Here is a 16,065-nt window from a genome sequence, read left to right as displayed (position 1 = left end):
ATATACATTTAAAATAGTGTGGCATAACCTTTGAGAAGTCCAGAGTTATCAATGGGACCTGGATACACATTCTGATCTCCCATCTGGTATTTGTCCCAGCTGTCAAAACCCACATATTTTTTCCACTGCTTGAACCAGCGACTATCAATTAAATACCTAAAAAATCGTAAAGAAAAAAAATTATTGAGTTTGTTTGCAATGAAAATTAAAAAGCAGATAGATGATGCAGAATAGGACTATAGGACCAAATGTTTAACTTACATACAGTAGTTACATAGTAGATGAGGTTGAAAAAAAAAAAAAAAAAGACAGTCGGCCATCAAGTTCAACCTACTATGCTAAATTTAGAGGACAGATACTTTATCCTATATCCGTACTTATAGTATATTGATCAAGAGGAAGATAAACAAAAAAATCCAGTGATACACCATCTATTGATCTCACAATGGGCAAAATATATTCCTTCCTCACTCCAAATATTGGCAATCAGATTACTCCCTGGATCAACATCCTTCATACAGTATGTATACCAATTTGGTATATCCCTGAATACCTTTCCCTTCTAAAAAGATGTCCAACCTTTTTTGAACATATCTATTGTATCTGCCATCGCAGTCTCCATGGGTAATGAATTCCACATGTTGTTATCTGCCTTTAAATGTAAATAAACATTTCCGCCATTCGTAAGAGATGACCCGTGTCATTTGTACTGCCATTGTGATGAATAGTTCTTTTGAAAGCTCTTTGTATTGTCCCCGAATATATTTGTATATAGCTATATCCCCTCGTAGTCACCTCTTTCTAATGTAAACAAATCTAATTTAACTAGCCTCTCCTCATAAATCAGATTATCCATCCCTTTATTAATTTGGTGGCTCTTCTCGGCACTCTCTCTAGTTCCATAATGTCTTTTCTAAGGAGTGGTGCCCAAAATTGTACTCCATATGCAAGGTGTGGGCTTACTAATGCTTTATATAGGGGCATAATTATGTTTACTTCCCTCCCATTCAGTGCCCGTTTAATGCAAGATAAAATCTTGTGTGCCTTTGCAGCTACTGCATGACTTTCGTCACTATTGCTAATCCTGCTGTCTACAAACACTCCTAAATCCTTCTCCATCAAGGATTCTCCCAATGTATCCCCATTTAATTTGTAAGTTGCCTGTTTATTCTTATTTCTCAAATGCATAACATTACATTTATCTGTATTAAACCTCATCTGCCCTTTACCTGCACAAGTCTCCAGTCTATCCAAGTCCTTCTGGAGAGAAATTACATCCTGCTCTGATTCTACTACATCACACAATTTAGTGTCATCAGCAAAGATGGAGACTTTGATCCCTATGCCAACCTCAAGGTCATAAATAAACACGTTAAAAATAAGGGGTCCCAGTACCGATCCTTGAGGTACTCCACTCACGACTTTAGCCAACCTGAAAAAGTTCCATTTATTACAACTCTCTTGTCAATCCTTCAACCAGTTTTCAATCCAGGTGCAAATATTTTTACCGATTCCATTTGGTTTATTTTGTACACTAACCGTACAACCGTATCAAAAGCCTTTGCAAAATCTACAGTAAGTAGACCACATCAACTGCATTACTCTGGTCTAAATTCCTACTTGCCTCCTCAAAGAAACAAATAAGGTTAGTTTGGCACGACCTACCCTATCCTTCATAAATCCATACTGACTATTACTAAGAATGTTGTTTTCCATTAGGTATTCCTGAATATTATGTCTAAACGTTTAAGTAGCTTCTCCACTATTGATGTTAGGCTTACAAGTCTGTAATTCTCTGGTTGTTATCTAGCTCCCTTTTTAAATATAGGCACCACGTCTGCTTTATGCCACGCCTGTGGTACTGAGCCTGTGGAAATGTAGTCCATGAATATTAAATGTAATGGCTTGGCTGTTAATGAACTTAGCTCCTTAAGAACTCTTGGATGTATGCCATAGGGGCCTGGTGCCTTATTTACTTTAATTTTATCATGCCGCCTATGAACTTCTTTCTCAGTTAACCGATTGTTTGTTAATATAGAGGTTGTGGCTTCCTCCTGCAAACTACTATTGCAATTGATTCTTCCATGGTAAATACAGAGGCAAATCATTTGTTTAATACCTCTGCCTTTTCCTTACCTCCAATAATCTGCCCGTTTCACACGGAAAGGGTCCTATATTTTTTTTTCTATAATATTATGGTACTTAAAGAATTTTAGAGTTGATCTTACTTTCTATTGCAATCCTTTTTCATTATCCATTTCTGCTAATTTGATTGCCTTTTTGCAACTTTTAGTACATTTCTAAACATTCTGATCATGCTCTGTCCCTTCTGACTTTAAGAATCTAAAATGCCTGCCTCTTCTTTTACATTTCCTCCCTTACCTGTTTATTTAGCCACTTTGGTTTAGACTAATTTATTTTATATTTATTACACAAGGTATACACCAAGTGTGCTTTCTAACAATGTTTTAAAGACATTGCTCATTAATATTTCACATTTTCCCCTGCAAAAACATCCCAATTTATTCTTGTAGATTAGTCCTTAATTCAATAAAAACTGCCTAAAGTTTAACATCTTTTTTGAACCAAAGTAATATGATTTTGAAAATGAATTAAAAATGAGACCATGTTATTAGGATCACTGTTACCCAAATGTTCCCAGACTTGAATACAGGCATACCCCGTTTTAAGTACACTCGCGAGTAAGTACATATCGCCCAATAGGCAAACGGCAGCTCACGCATGCGCCTGTCATCACGTCCTGAACAGCAATACCGGCTCCCTACCTGTACCGAAGCTGTGCGCAAGCAGGGAGACTATAGAGCCTGTTACAAATGCGTTATTTACATCAGTTATGCATGTATATAACGATTGCAGTACAGTACATGCATCAATAAGTGGGGAAAAGGTAGTGCTTCACTTTAAGTACATTTTCGCTTTACATACATGCTCCGGTCCCATTGCGTATGTTAATGCGGGGTATGCCTGTACTTGTTATTACTGTACTTCTAAATTGTTTGAGATTACCAAATCCAGAATTGTCCCTCTCCTGGTTGGTTCCTCAATCGGGTCATGTAATTGTCTTTATGCACCCCCAAAAACCTATTTCCCTTCAATGTAATTCTAATCTCATTGATCCAGTCTATGCCTGGACAATTAAAATCACCCATTATGTAAACATGACCTAGTTTTGATGCCTTCTCCATTTGCAAAAGTATTTTGGCTTCCTCAATCTCAGATATTTGGTGGTTTATAGCATATCCCTACAAACATTTTCTTTGTACTTTTACCTCCACTACTAATTTCTATCCACAAGGTCTCTACATTTTCATCATTCTCTTCATAAACATCTTCCCTTATAATAGGATTTAGATCTGGTTTAACATATAAAAACATACTCTACCTCTTCTTCTATTTGCTCGATCTTTCCAAAAAAAGGGAATAAGCCCCTAAATTACTTGCCCAGTCATGAGTTTCATCCCACCACGTTTCAGTAATGCTTATGCTATCATACGCTCCATGATAGTTATTAATTCAAACTCACCCATTTTAAAATCGGCCAGGCTCCTTGCATTAGCAAGGATTTAAGGTTTTTTTCAGTCTATACTATTATCGTATCTGCTCCTGCCTTTCGACTCCAATTGGATTTAGTCTTTACAAGTGTTCTAGTATTATTTGTATTTAATATGTGTGTCTCCCTGGTTGCTAAACTCTCATTTGCCCCCATTCTACCTCCATTACCCTTTGCTATTTCCCCATCCCCATCTATTAAGTTTGTTATCTGTTTCTTGTCCCTCTCCCTCTATTCTACTGCAGTTTAAAATCTCCTCCAACCTTTTAAACATTCTCCCCCAGTGCTCTAAAACCCCGCTTCCTACACCACTTTCTTAGCCTTGCATTAACCTCCCTAATATCGGACTGTCTCCCTGGACTGGGCTTATCTCGGACACCCTCACCATGGGAAGCACTCCTCCATTGAAAGCCCCTTAAAAACAATGTTCGGCAGAAGAAACTAATCAACCATATCCTCTCAGTGACCAGGTGTACCATTGCGGCTGCCTGGAAGGGACAGACCGGCTCCTAACCTCCCTCCAATCATTAACAAGGCGGGGAACATTACGAGTCTAGAGACGTCTAGAGAAGCTCCCAGCCTGGCTTAATGACCTGTCGAACAAATCCATGGCGACATGGAACCTGATGCTCATGTAATAGGGACACCCATCCTTCGACAGATCTTCCATGGTACTATAAAAAGGGGCCTGCCCTGGTACCTGCTACCTTTCCTATAATCATACACGTTTTTAGGACTGTGTGTGTATAAGAGAAAATGTTAATACAGCTGAACCCCGTTATAACGCAGTCCTCGGGGTCCACAGAATGAGACCACGTTATAAAATTTTGCCACGCGAGAACTTATCGGCATCTGCAGCTCTCCCTGCTTCATCAGGCTTGTCCACATGCGCGGCACTTACGTAGACTTTTGAGCACAGAGGAGGGTCACGTCACATCACACACACACGCACACACGGGAATTATTTATTTAAAATTCAATGCTTTATTGCTAACGGAGACACTCTCCCTCCCCCCCCCTGACAAACCCTGTTGCTTGCAGGTAGAGAATTGGTACTAGCATATGAAAGGTCCTGGGTTCGATTCCAGTATGATATAATTTATAAATTATATTATATAATTAATAAATAAAACAAATAAAATAATAATTTGTAAATTATACATTATAATAAAAATAAAATAATTTTTAAATAATTTTATTTTAATTATAATGTATAAATTATTTCCTGTGGCATAGCAGGTAAGGAATTGGTACTAGCAAATTAAAGGTCCTGGGTTCGATTCCTGCATGTGTATTATATAAAATGTATTCATGTTCAATTCAATATAAATAAAGACATACAATTCCCACATTCTGTAAAGGGGAAGGGGGTGGGGCTTAAATCGTGAGCCCCGCTCACACCGCGTTGTAGCGGATCGCGCTATAACTGGGTTCAGCTGTATTGTTTTTTGTTATATCAAGCCAAGTCTGTATAACCCCCCCACCCACAATTTTGTTTTCTGTATTCTGAAATGTTCCCCACTCTCACTTTTTTTCCTGTATCCTCAAAACCTCCAAAAAAACCTTTTATGACAAAATAAAATGTGACCATTTTCAGTTTGCATTATTTATTTGCAAACACCAGACAATATATATTTATATACTTTCCCCTCAAGCACTGATGCTCCATTGCAGCTTTGAAAATCTGTAGGTTTAAACATTTAACTGTTCATTTTCAGCTACAACAGCATGGTATGCTTGTGCTTCGCATTCAGTAGAGCAGAGTCAGCTTACTGTAGTAAATACATTGCTCGTGGAAATTAATCCCCAAGTGCATTTTGGATGGCTGAAGTGTAGTATAACTTAGAATAGACAATATTTGTACCCTGGCATTTTTGAATACTACAAGTATTTTATATAATCTATCTTATTTCTTTATGATATTAGAAGATGTGTTAATTTGATTACAATTTTTTATTTCCCATGTTTATTAAGCATTAAAGTTTTATTGTACTGTATTTTGTCACATTATAGATCTCCATTTTATTGATATCATATTGTTTTATATGTTATACTGAGGAGTAGTGGACTACATATACATATATACAGGCATACCCCGCATTAACGTACGCAATGGGACCGGAGCATGTATGTAAAGTGAAAATGTACTTAAAGTGAAGCACTACCTATTCCCCACTTACCGATGCATGTTCTGTACTGCAATCGTCATATACGTGCGTAACTGATGTAAATAACACATGTGTAACAGGCTCTATAGTCTCCCTGCTTGCGCACAGCTTTGGTACAGGTAGGGAGCTGGTATTGCTGTTCAGGACGTGCTGACAGGCGCATGCGCGAGCTGCCGTTTGCCTATTGGGCGACATGTACTTACTCGCGAGTGTACTTAAAGTGAGTGTACTTAAAGCGGGGTATGCCTGTACAGTGTTTGACAAAGCCAGTCGCTCGGTCGCCAGGGGCAACCCAAATTGCAGCTGGCGTTTGGCCCAAGCAGCGCACGTGCTGTTGTTTAATTTCCCCTGCTGGTGGGGCAGTCTCCCGCAGCAACATTTTTTTTTCCTCCTTCAGCGCGAGCTGAGGAAATTAAACAGCAGCACGTGCGATGCTTGGGCCAAACGCCAGCAGGCAGTTAAAAAAAAAAAAAAATCTGAGCAGCACTTTCCCTCCTCCCCCGCCTCTCGGAGCAGCGCTTTCCCTCCTTCCCCGCCTCTCTGAGCAGCGCTTTCCTTCCTCCCCAGTGAGTCATGGCAGCCAGAGCAGGCCTCCGCTCGAGTGCTTGTCGCGTGCATCCCTCTTGGGAGCTCCCCCTTGATTGGCTGGCGGCGACCTGCGGTGTCCTGAGGGGGTGAGCAGCGCTGCCAGTAGTGTTGATAGCGCGGCACACGGGGGGGTTGCGTCACATTATGGAGACACAGGTGGAAGTGCTTCTGCCTTTGCTGTGGAGGACAAGGGGAGAGAGGAGAGCGCCGGGCAGATAATTACAGCGGGGACCCCGGGGAGCTCAAACCCTCAGTGTCTCATGTGCGACATCCCTTGTCGTGAGTGTGCGTCTGTGAGTGCGTGCGTCTGAGAATACAGTGGATACAGACACCCATCCAACCAGTCAGTTTCAGTCACAGTCACCCACCCCCTCTGTCACACAGCCACACAGACTCTCTTATTTACCCTATATATCTTAACTGCCCTATACCTACACCGAAATAACCTATACTGTTTACTTCCAGATCTGACTCTCGAGCTTCACACGGGAAACGTCGGAATCCCCCCTAACCCAGAAGACAGGTAGGGAACACCTCCACTCCAATGTATAACATTGCGGGAATGAGGGTACCTGGACAGTGAAGGACTGCGGATCGGGTAAGATACTGTACCAGGCGGGATTGCTGCTTTAGATATTGTGAAGCGGGGGAGTCCAAACACTGGTTAAAGGGTTCAGGAAACTAGTCATTCACATGTGGCTTTTTTTTTTTCTAGATCACACACACACACACACACACACCAAGGACTAATTGTAGTAAAGTATAAATGTAATACAATAAATAAACTTATGTCAAAAACAAATATTATTTCTTACTAGGAATTTATTCAATTTATTTTTCAAAAAGCAGGGCTGGGGGCGGGGCGAGTGGCGAGTAGATTTTTTGGTTCGGTGAGTAGATTTTTGGGTGATTTGTCGACCACTGCCTGCATATATACATACATACATACAAATAAAAAGGAAACACCATAGGATAGTAGCGTAAGGCTCTTGTCGATTAAAAATCAGAAGTATCCTCCAAAGGTTGTACTTGCATACTGATGAGTTTAAAAACGTCAAATCTCAATCAGTTTCAAATGTTGTGCATCTGTATGATGGACGTAGGTAATCTTCTCAGGAGAAAGACAGGAGAAATACACACCATAGCACAGATTGTATAAAATAAAATAACTTTATAAAAGAACGGTGGTAGGATGTGATTAGATGTCAATAGGGGTTTCCATCTCCAAATACGTGTGACTGTCCTACCATCCCATGAAAAGATAAGCATAGGATGGTGCAAAGCATGTACCCATTGCAGTCCCACGTGTCTGGAGATAGAACCGCCCATCGAAAATAAAATAGTTGTGAGTGAGAAGAAAATGAATGCTGGCAAGTAAAAAAAAAAATGATGTGTGCAGGAGAAAGTGTATTGGTTAATTCTAAAAAGTGTTGTGTAGCTGCGAGACTGTGCTGATGTGAAATGATGGTGTAAAGAGAAGAAACATCTAATGTAACCCATAAATAATCAGGTGCCCACGTAAAATCTGAAACTAAGGACAATACATGTGAAGGGTCTATTAAATAAGATGGAAGTGTGGAAACCAAGGGTTGCAAAATGGGGTCTATGTATTGAGATAGATGTTCCCCTTACGACTCCATGCTGGAAAAATGGGCCTCCCAGGGGGACATTCCAAGGACTTGTGAACCTTAGGGAGGTGATGGAATATAGTAATGGTAAGATGGTTACAATGTAAATCAGTGATTCTCAACCAGGGTTCCAACTAGGGTTCTGTGGAGCACCCCTTGAAGCAGTCTCTGGGGTTCCTCCTACAGACCCCCCCCCACCCCCCAGTTCTCAGGACTGCAGGGTAGGAGCGCGCTCTAGCAGTGTGGCCTGGCACTTCCGGTGCCTGCTGCTAGCTAGAGTGAGAGCGTGCAGTCCTGCCTGCTCTGCCATTCTGCTGTCCGCCGCCGCCTCTCCTCCCGCCTAAGATAGGCATACGCAGGGGGTAAATAAATGCGAGGCGGGGGGGGTTGGGGAGGGGGAGAGTGAGTTAGATGGAGGGGAGAAAAATACATGGTTAGAGGGTGGGAAATAGAGGTGGCTCGTGAGGTGTGAAATTTTGTGATTTACCCGTCGAACCTAATATGTGTCAGCCAGATAGGGGTTCTCCAAGATTTTTCAAAATACTTCAAGGGTTCCTCCTAACAAAAAAGGCATTCCCTGATGTAAATAGTCAAATTCATTAATAGAGAGGACTTGAAGATTCATTCTCATATCAAATAATTCGTATAATTCCAAAAGGAATAGGTTGGTAGGATCAAATTGAAGCAGTATCTAGAAATTTTGATCACAAAATTGTCATTGTGCTTCTTGGTTATAATAGGCACGATCTAGGACAACAACTGCCCCATCTCTCTCTCCTCCCTCCCCCCACCCCCACAGCCAGGGTTTTTAATGACGATAAATGTATTTTCTTGAAAGTTTTTTATTGCATTCCGTTGTTCGAAATAGAGAATCTTAGGATGTTGTCTGGTTTCAGTTGTTACAAATATGCATTTGGAGAGAACCAACAAGTCTCTTCCCACAGCTGTTTGGAAGACATCAACAGCATGTCCTTTCAAGAAAGTAGGACAAACGTTGGACTTCTTTTTAAGGCCAGAGTCTTTTCTACCAACAAAGGATTGTATTGGATCTCTATGATCGGGTTGATCTTCCAATATTTCCTCTATATCATGTAGATGACCTTGATCTTTGAAACTAAATTGTCCCGTGATAAAAAATATAGGAATTGTCTCCAATTCATTCTGGCTACTTGTTGAGGCTCTCTCTGCAGCTCCTTGACTAGTGTCGTTGTTATTCTCCAATGTAAATATATTGGTATTGTTCTGGCCCAAGCACACCCTGATAGACGAGTAGGGACAGGCAGGTTAACTCAATCCCATATATCAAGCAAGGGGACCTTCTGACTTGAAGTGTTTATTTGGGGCAACAACATACAAATAAAAAAGGGGGGAAAGTACTGAGGGAACACTGGGACATGATAACAATGGAGGGGAAGGGGAGCTATGAGGGAAGTGGGCTAAATGCAAGATATAGGGATAGGTAAAAATCAGTAACTTTACCAGGATAGGAGAGATAGCTGCTGGTACTAAAAGACAGCATGCTGGTCTCATGGGAAATTAACTGGGACAATACCACCTGTCAAGGAGGGGGAGCAGTCCATCCTGGTAAAAAGGCAGGGGGATTGCCAAGGCAACTGGCTGAAGCCAAGAAACCCACAAGGGGTTGCAACATTGTTTCAACAGAGACAGATAAAAAACACAATCCTGTTCCAGGACAGGTATTCACTTTTTGTTTAAAAAAAAAAACCATTAGTCGATTTTATACAAATTCGCTAGAAAACTATCGTTGAATATAGGGTTCACCCCTCCTTCTTTGTAATGTTGGATAGACAATAGATATTTTTCATTTTTTCAATCACCTGTCTCCCTGGGCAGTGCGCTGTTTCGTGCATTTTTTGTTGTTCGTTGAAAATAAATCGAAGTTTTTATCAGGTGCGAAGGCGAGTCCAAATTTTAGAAGTTTAAGCTCTGCTTGAGATGAGGTATATGTAGAGATATTAATGACATTTGTATCCTCAATACCTCCATTTCTTTGCTGGTGCCACACACCAGTTTATTCATGGATCTTCTTCCCTTTCTGCGTCGTTTTTTGGCGGTAGGCGACTTGATGATGTAGTATTTATGGATTGCAGTCTCCCAGGGGGGAGAGTCTCTTCCGATGAAGATGCCCCCAGAATCATTCTCTGAAAAGGAGATACTAAGAGGAACAAATTCAGTATCACAAATATCAGAATCTAAGTTTCTTCCTGAACTAGAGCCCGCTATTAAAAATGTCCTTAGAATTCACTTTGGTTTAGGGGATTTTTTGTTGTTAGTCTTATTTTTGGAAATGTTATGAAAAGGTGATCTAGCAGATTGTGGCTTTTGCCAAACATATATTTGATTTTTTTGGTAATCCACTATATCGCGTTCATATTTTTCTGCTTGGTTAGCATAATACTCAATCCCAATTTGTTTATACATTGTGACAGTAATTTACCCATACCCTTAAAATGTATCAATATGGGTAAAGGCTTGTAGTTTTTATGACCTGTTTTTCAGCTACAGGTTTTTCCTTCATTTTATATTGTATGATAAGTTCTATAAGTTTGAACAAACATTTGTCTAGGATAAGGCTCCTCTGTTTTTCAAATTCCTTATCTTCAAATCCAAAACGTCGTTATCAAGCTTCTTGAAATTCTTTTATTCTTGTGATAATTCTCCAGTGTTATTATGTCCCACCAAATCCTCAAGTCTTGTGCTATATATTTGAAGTGAAACGTCTGTGCTGGCACCTAGCAAATGAAAATTTTCCTGGGAGTAAATCGCCTTCGTGGAGACGGAAGTGCAGCAACTGCTGGCCAAAGAGGCTGTAGCGAGTGTTTGCAGCTGACAACAGCGCATGCGCAGACACCACCAGAAGCTTTCCCCCTTACCCCTCGCACAGGCCGCCATCACCCCCTTCCCCTCCTCACAGCATCTCTGTGAACAACCAGAATCCGGCCTCATCCCCCGCAGGGACTTCATCACTGGGTCCCCCTGACTGCACTGTGCCACTGGGAGAGCTTATGAGAGATGGCCCAGGCCCCCCCACCCCCCCCAAAAAAACCACCACACTTGGTAGACACCCGTCCCTCCAAGCACAGACTCACCACCGGCTTCTCCAGGGTGCACTGCTGGGAGAGCCTGCGTGAGATCTCCCCCTCCGAGACACACTGACGCACTGACGCACTCTGCAGCCCTGGGGAGGAAGGTTGGCTGACGGGGTTGGGGGTTTGAGGGGGATGACTTTACTAGATGTGAAGTCACTAGTGGAACTTTGTGGATCTGCCACCACGTGTCCTGGTTAATGCAGTGGCAATTTTCTGTATAAGCTAATAGAGAACACTTTTAACCAGAAATAAAGTTATGAGAGCAAACAGAACTGAATTACGAACGTCATAAGAACATTGGAGGAAAAAAAAAAAAAGTAAATATTGTAACCATATATTTTCCACACTCTCTCACAAAGGCATTTTCACAAATAATGACGCAGCATTAGGTACAGTATACACACGTACTGTATATTTGCTGTTCCGATTAGTGATCCACCAAGGATAAAGCAAAGCAAGGTCTAAATAACATTTATGCAATGATTGAAGTGTGCACTTTCCCAAAAGAATACCATACAGTTTAATCCTTTGACTGCTGCCCATTCACAGAGGATTTCCATTAGTTGAAGTACTGGTAGCACCTTTCCTGGTACATATATTAGCGCACTAGCTGAGAGACACGGCGTTGCCCGGGATGTAATGTTCCCGCTCCTCTCTGTCTCCTCTCTCCTCCCCCCTCTCTCTGTTTGTCCCCCATTCACATCAATCCAGTCCCCCCCCCTCCCTCCTTTACAGCTGTTTGTCCCCCTTTACAGCTTCATGCAGTGTGAGTGCGTCAGTCAGTGTGTGTGCGCGCGTCAGAGACTGACTGACTGACTGACTGACTGACTGACTGACTGACTGACTGACTGACTGACACACACACTCACACACTCACACACTCACACACTCACACACTCACACACTCACACACTCACACACTCACACACTCACACACTCACACACTCACACACTCACACACTCACACACTCACACACTCACACACTCACACACACACTCACACACTCACACACTCACACACTCACACACTCACACACTCACACACTCAGTGCTGTCAGGGTTTGTGTGCGTGCGCCAGTCAGGGTTTGTGTGCGTGCGCCAGTCAGGGTGTGTGTGCGTGCGCCAGTCAGGGTTTGTGTGCGTGCGCCAGTCAGGGTGTGTGCGCCAGTCAGGGTGTGTGTGCGCAAGTCAGGGTGTGCGTGCGTGCGTCAGTCAGGGTGTGCGTGCGTGCGTCAGTCAGGGTGTGCGTGCGTCAGTCAGTCAGGGTGTGCGTGCGTGCGTCAGTCAGGGTGTGTGTGCGTGCGTCAGTCAGGGGGTGTGTGCGTGCGTCAGTCAGGGGGTGTGTGCGTGCGTCAGTCAGGGGGTGTGTGCGTGCGTCAGTCAGGGGGTGTGTGCGTGCGTCAGTCAGGGGGTGTGTGCGTGCGTCAGTCAGGGGGTGTGTGCGTGCGTCAGTCAGGGGGTGTGTGCGTGCGTCAGTCAGGGGGTGTGTGCGTGCGTCAGTCAGGGGGTGTGTGCGTGCGTCAGTCAGGGGGTGTGTGCGTGCGTCAGTCAGGGGGTGTGTGCGTGCGTCAGTCAGGGGGTGTGTGCGTGCGTCAGTCAGGGGGTGTGTGCGTGCGTCAGTCAGGGGGTGTGTGCGTGCGTCAGTCAGGGGGTGTGTGCGTGCGTCAGACAGGGGGTGTGTGCGTGCGTCAGTCAGGGGGTGTGTGCGTGCGTCAGTCAGGGGGTGTGTGCGTGCGTCAGTCAGGGGGTGTGTGCGTGCGTCAGTCAGGGGGTGTGTGCGTGCGTCAGTCATGGGGTGTGTGCGTGCGTCAGTCATGGGGTGTGTGCGTGCGCATGGCAGCCAGCCGGTGTGTGTGTGTGTGTGCACGTCAGTCACTCTGTGTGTGTGTGTGCGTCAGTAAGGGGTTGTGTGTGTGCGTGGCAGTCAGTCAGTGCTTGTGTGTGCGTCAGTGAGTGTGTGTGTGTGCGCCATTCAGTGTGTGTCAGCCAGTCAGTGTGTGTGTGTGTGTGTGTGTGTACCTCCTTGCGGCAGGCGGTGCTTCCGGCCGTGGGGGGGGGGGGGGTTGTGTGTTGGGGGGGTTGTGTGTGTGGGGGAGGGTTGTGTGGAGGGGAGGGGTTGTGGGGGGGGGTTACCTCTTTGCGCCACCCGGTGCTCCCGGCCGCGGGGGGGAGGGGGGGTTAGGTTACCTACTTGCGCCACCCGGTGCTCCCGGCCGCGGGGGGGTTGTGTGTGGGGGGGGGGGAGGTTACCTCCTTGCGCCACCCGGTGCTCCCGGCCGCGGGGTGGGTTGTGTGTGGTTTGGGGTGGGGGGGGGAGGTTACCTCCTTGCGCCCCCGGTGCTCCCGGCTCGGCCACGGTGGGGTGTGAGGGGGGAGGTTACCTCCTTGCGCCCCCGGTGCTCCCGGCCGCAGGTGGGGGGTTGTGTGGGGGGGGGGGGAGGTTACCTCCTTGCGCCCCCGGTGCTCCCGGCTCGGCCGCGGGGGAGGTTGTGTGTGGTGGGGGGGGGAGGTTACCTCCTTGCGCCCCCGGTGCTCCCGGCTCGGCCGCGGTGGGGTGTGAGGGGGGAGGTTACCTCCTTGAGCCCCCGGTGCTCCCGGCTCGGCCGCGGGGGGGGGGGGGTTAACTGCTTGCTGGCGCTCCCGGCGGTAATACGGGCCCCGATGAGAAGAGCTGAGTGGCAGGCGGCGGCGTGTGAGAGGCGGCGGGAGTTTTGCTGGCGGCGTGTGAGTGGTGAGGTGGAGGAGGCTTGGCGCCGGGGAGGCTGAGGTTTGCGGTAAGGGGGTAAGGGGGGGTTTGCGGTGAGGGGGGGCACACACACAACGGGAGTGAGAGGTGGTGGAGAGTGGGACTGGCGCAGATCCGAGGTGTGTGTGGGTGTGTCTCTCTCCTTTGGCCCGTCACTCCGCCTCAGGCCAATGAGAGGTGTGCAGGGGCGGGCCGAGGGAGCCATCTCATTGGCCTGGCCAAAGGTCCAATGTGATTGCCGCTAGGGACACAGGGAGGGACACAGGGAGACACATACAGACACAGCCACATATGACGGTTTCAGAAATATATAGTAAGATAAGAGCAGGGTTCGCTCTGTATACGCGCTATAGAAGACATTGAGATAGATAGATACCAGGGACAAGGGAGTCCCTGGAGCTCAAATGTACTAGTCTCAGCTCCAGGTACAACCCACTCCCCTTGAAATAAACATGTTTTGTTCTTCAAGCAGTATACAAGACTAAAAAGTATAAAATATGTAAACTACTCGCCATCTGGCAGCAGACGTTATATCTTCAGGGCATTAAATACCCATTGGACAAGGTTGTTAGCGGTGTTAAAATGAAATACAGCACCGAGGTTTGTACATTTCAGCAGAACTAAATATTGGGGGGGAGGGGGGGAGTAAAGAACACAGGGCCTCAAAACCCTGTCTAAAAGAGCTCCAAATAGGAAGCCTATATCTTACTTATGAGTCCAGCATGGACAGACAATTAGTCAGTCTCCACCTGGCTCATCGTTCAGGTAGAAAAGCCTCCTGTTTAAATTGCAAGGGATCACTCTAGCACAGGGGACACGAGTGCTGATCAGAGAGAGATTCCAAAGAACCAGAAAATCTATTCCCAGACACAGCGGTCTCTGGAACCCGCCAGAAGGTACACCCTATGTACACCAATCCAGACGGATGTAAAGAGCCCCTGATAACAGATCTCTTTGGGTCAGAGGCTGGTAAGAGGCTATTCCTCCCAGCCCAGCAGATAGGGACTGGGTTGTGTGAGTCAGCCCTTAAAGAGATGAGCTATTTTGTTTATTTTGTATGCTGCCTTAAAGCTTTGGTTTTGAAGCTATGGGCTAAATAAAAGCCAATGTTTACTTGACCCAAATCTATGTCTCTGTGTTATATGTGCTCGTCTCCTACACTTATCTTTTCTATTCACCAATAGCTCTTGCCTGTAGAAATGTTATTTTGTTCTCAAGTATGTGCAGTCTATTTACAGCTTTAGTTCTTTTCGTCTATGATGACATAAACACAAGTTAATACATGTGACAAAAAATGTACCTCATGTTAAATAGTTTTTGATATATACAATAGAGTTATAGATCAGATAATAATAATAAAAAAATAAAAGCGTCCCATGTGTTTTTTTATTTAACTAGTACTGCAGCCTTAAAAAAATAAGATAAGAATTGAAGCAGGGGGGCTCTGGAGCTGAACCACATTGATTTCAGCTCCGTGGATCCCGATTCCTAGTATAATTACTTCCATAGGGGGTGCCGGCATCTCTTTGCAGTTTAAAGATCCAGATCACGCTGGCCAATAGGAAGACCTGGAATGACGTCACAGCTGCCATTTCTATATCTGCAACTATCCCAGCCAAAGCTGCTACTAGCACAACCTTCTGAGGTATATATCTTGGGAAGCAAGGGGGCCCCAGAGGGGAAATCAATGGGGTTCAGCTCCAGAGAACCTCTGCTTCAAACACACACACATATTTTGTTTGTTTTTTGTTTTTTTTAAACGTCACTTGGACTGCTGCTTTGAACTTAATGTATTCGTGAAGTACATTTATATAACCATAGAAACTTATGATTCTGTACTGAATGAAAACGTATTCTATATATTCATTTTTTAGCAGCTTCTTACTTTTTCAGTTGATATTTCCTGGATTATTTATAAATGCAAATATATGCGCTTTGCTCTGGGCTCTACTGCAGGCCCTCCTCTCCCATTTTGTCTATTGTAACCTTCTACTGTCCGTACTTCCTACCTCTCACCCGTCTCTCCTTCAATCTATCATAAAAGCTGCTGACGACCACCACTACCACCACCTCCTCCTCTCCCAAGTCTGTCTTAGTGTCTCTCGTGCCAAAATCCCTCTCCTGGCTTGCTATAAAATCCTGTATTACACATAGAATTCTCCTCACTTTTATGGCTATATACACTCTTCTGCCCCTCATCTCAGCTCTAATTTCTCGCTATACACTGTCCCGCTGCTCAAGGACGTCTTCTGTG

The 16,065-nt window shown here is 44.7% G+C and overlaps 1 protein-coding gene across 18 annotated transcripts in view; it reads right to left on the bottom strand.

Annotated features, from left to right (window-relative positions):
• The window catches only part of USP15 (ubiquitin specific peptidase 15), a 116,225-nt gene that overhangs the window by 86,344 nt on the left and 13,816 nt on the right, over window positions 1-16,065 (bottom strand). For all 18 annotated transcript variants that reach the window (XR_012801666.1, XR_012801665.1, XR_012801667.1 and 15 more), the window contains exon 2: window positions 29-156. Coding sequence is in view for 13 of the 18 variants with exons in the window: in XM_075600154.1 (XP_075456269.1) it covers window positions 29-156 (128 nt within the window). In the remaining 5 variants the exon portion in view is untranslated. The remainder of the gene's footprint in view (window positions 1-28; window positions 157-16,065) is intronic.

Source organism: Ascaphus truei, chromosome 5, assembly GCF_040206685.1.
Source record: "Ascaphus truei isolate aAscTru1 chromosome 5, aAscTru1.hap1, whole genome shotgun sequence".
In the NCBI taxonomy this organism is placed as follows: domain Eukaryota; kingdom Metazoa; phylum Chordata; class Amphibia; order Anura; family Ascaphidae; genus Ascaphus; species Ascaphus truei.
This window is presented reverse-complemented; position numbering and strand designations above follow the sequence as displayed.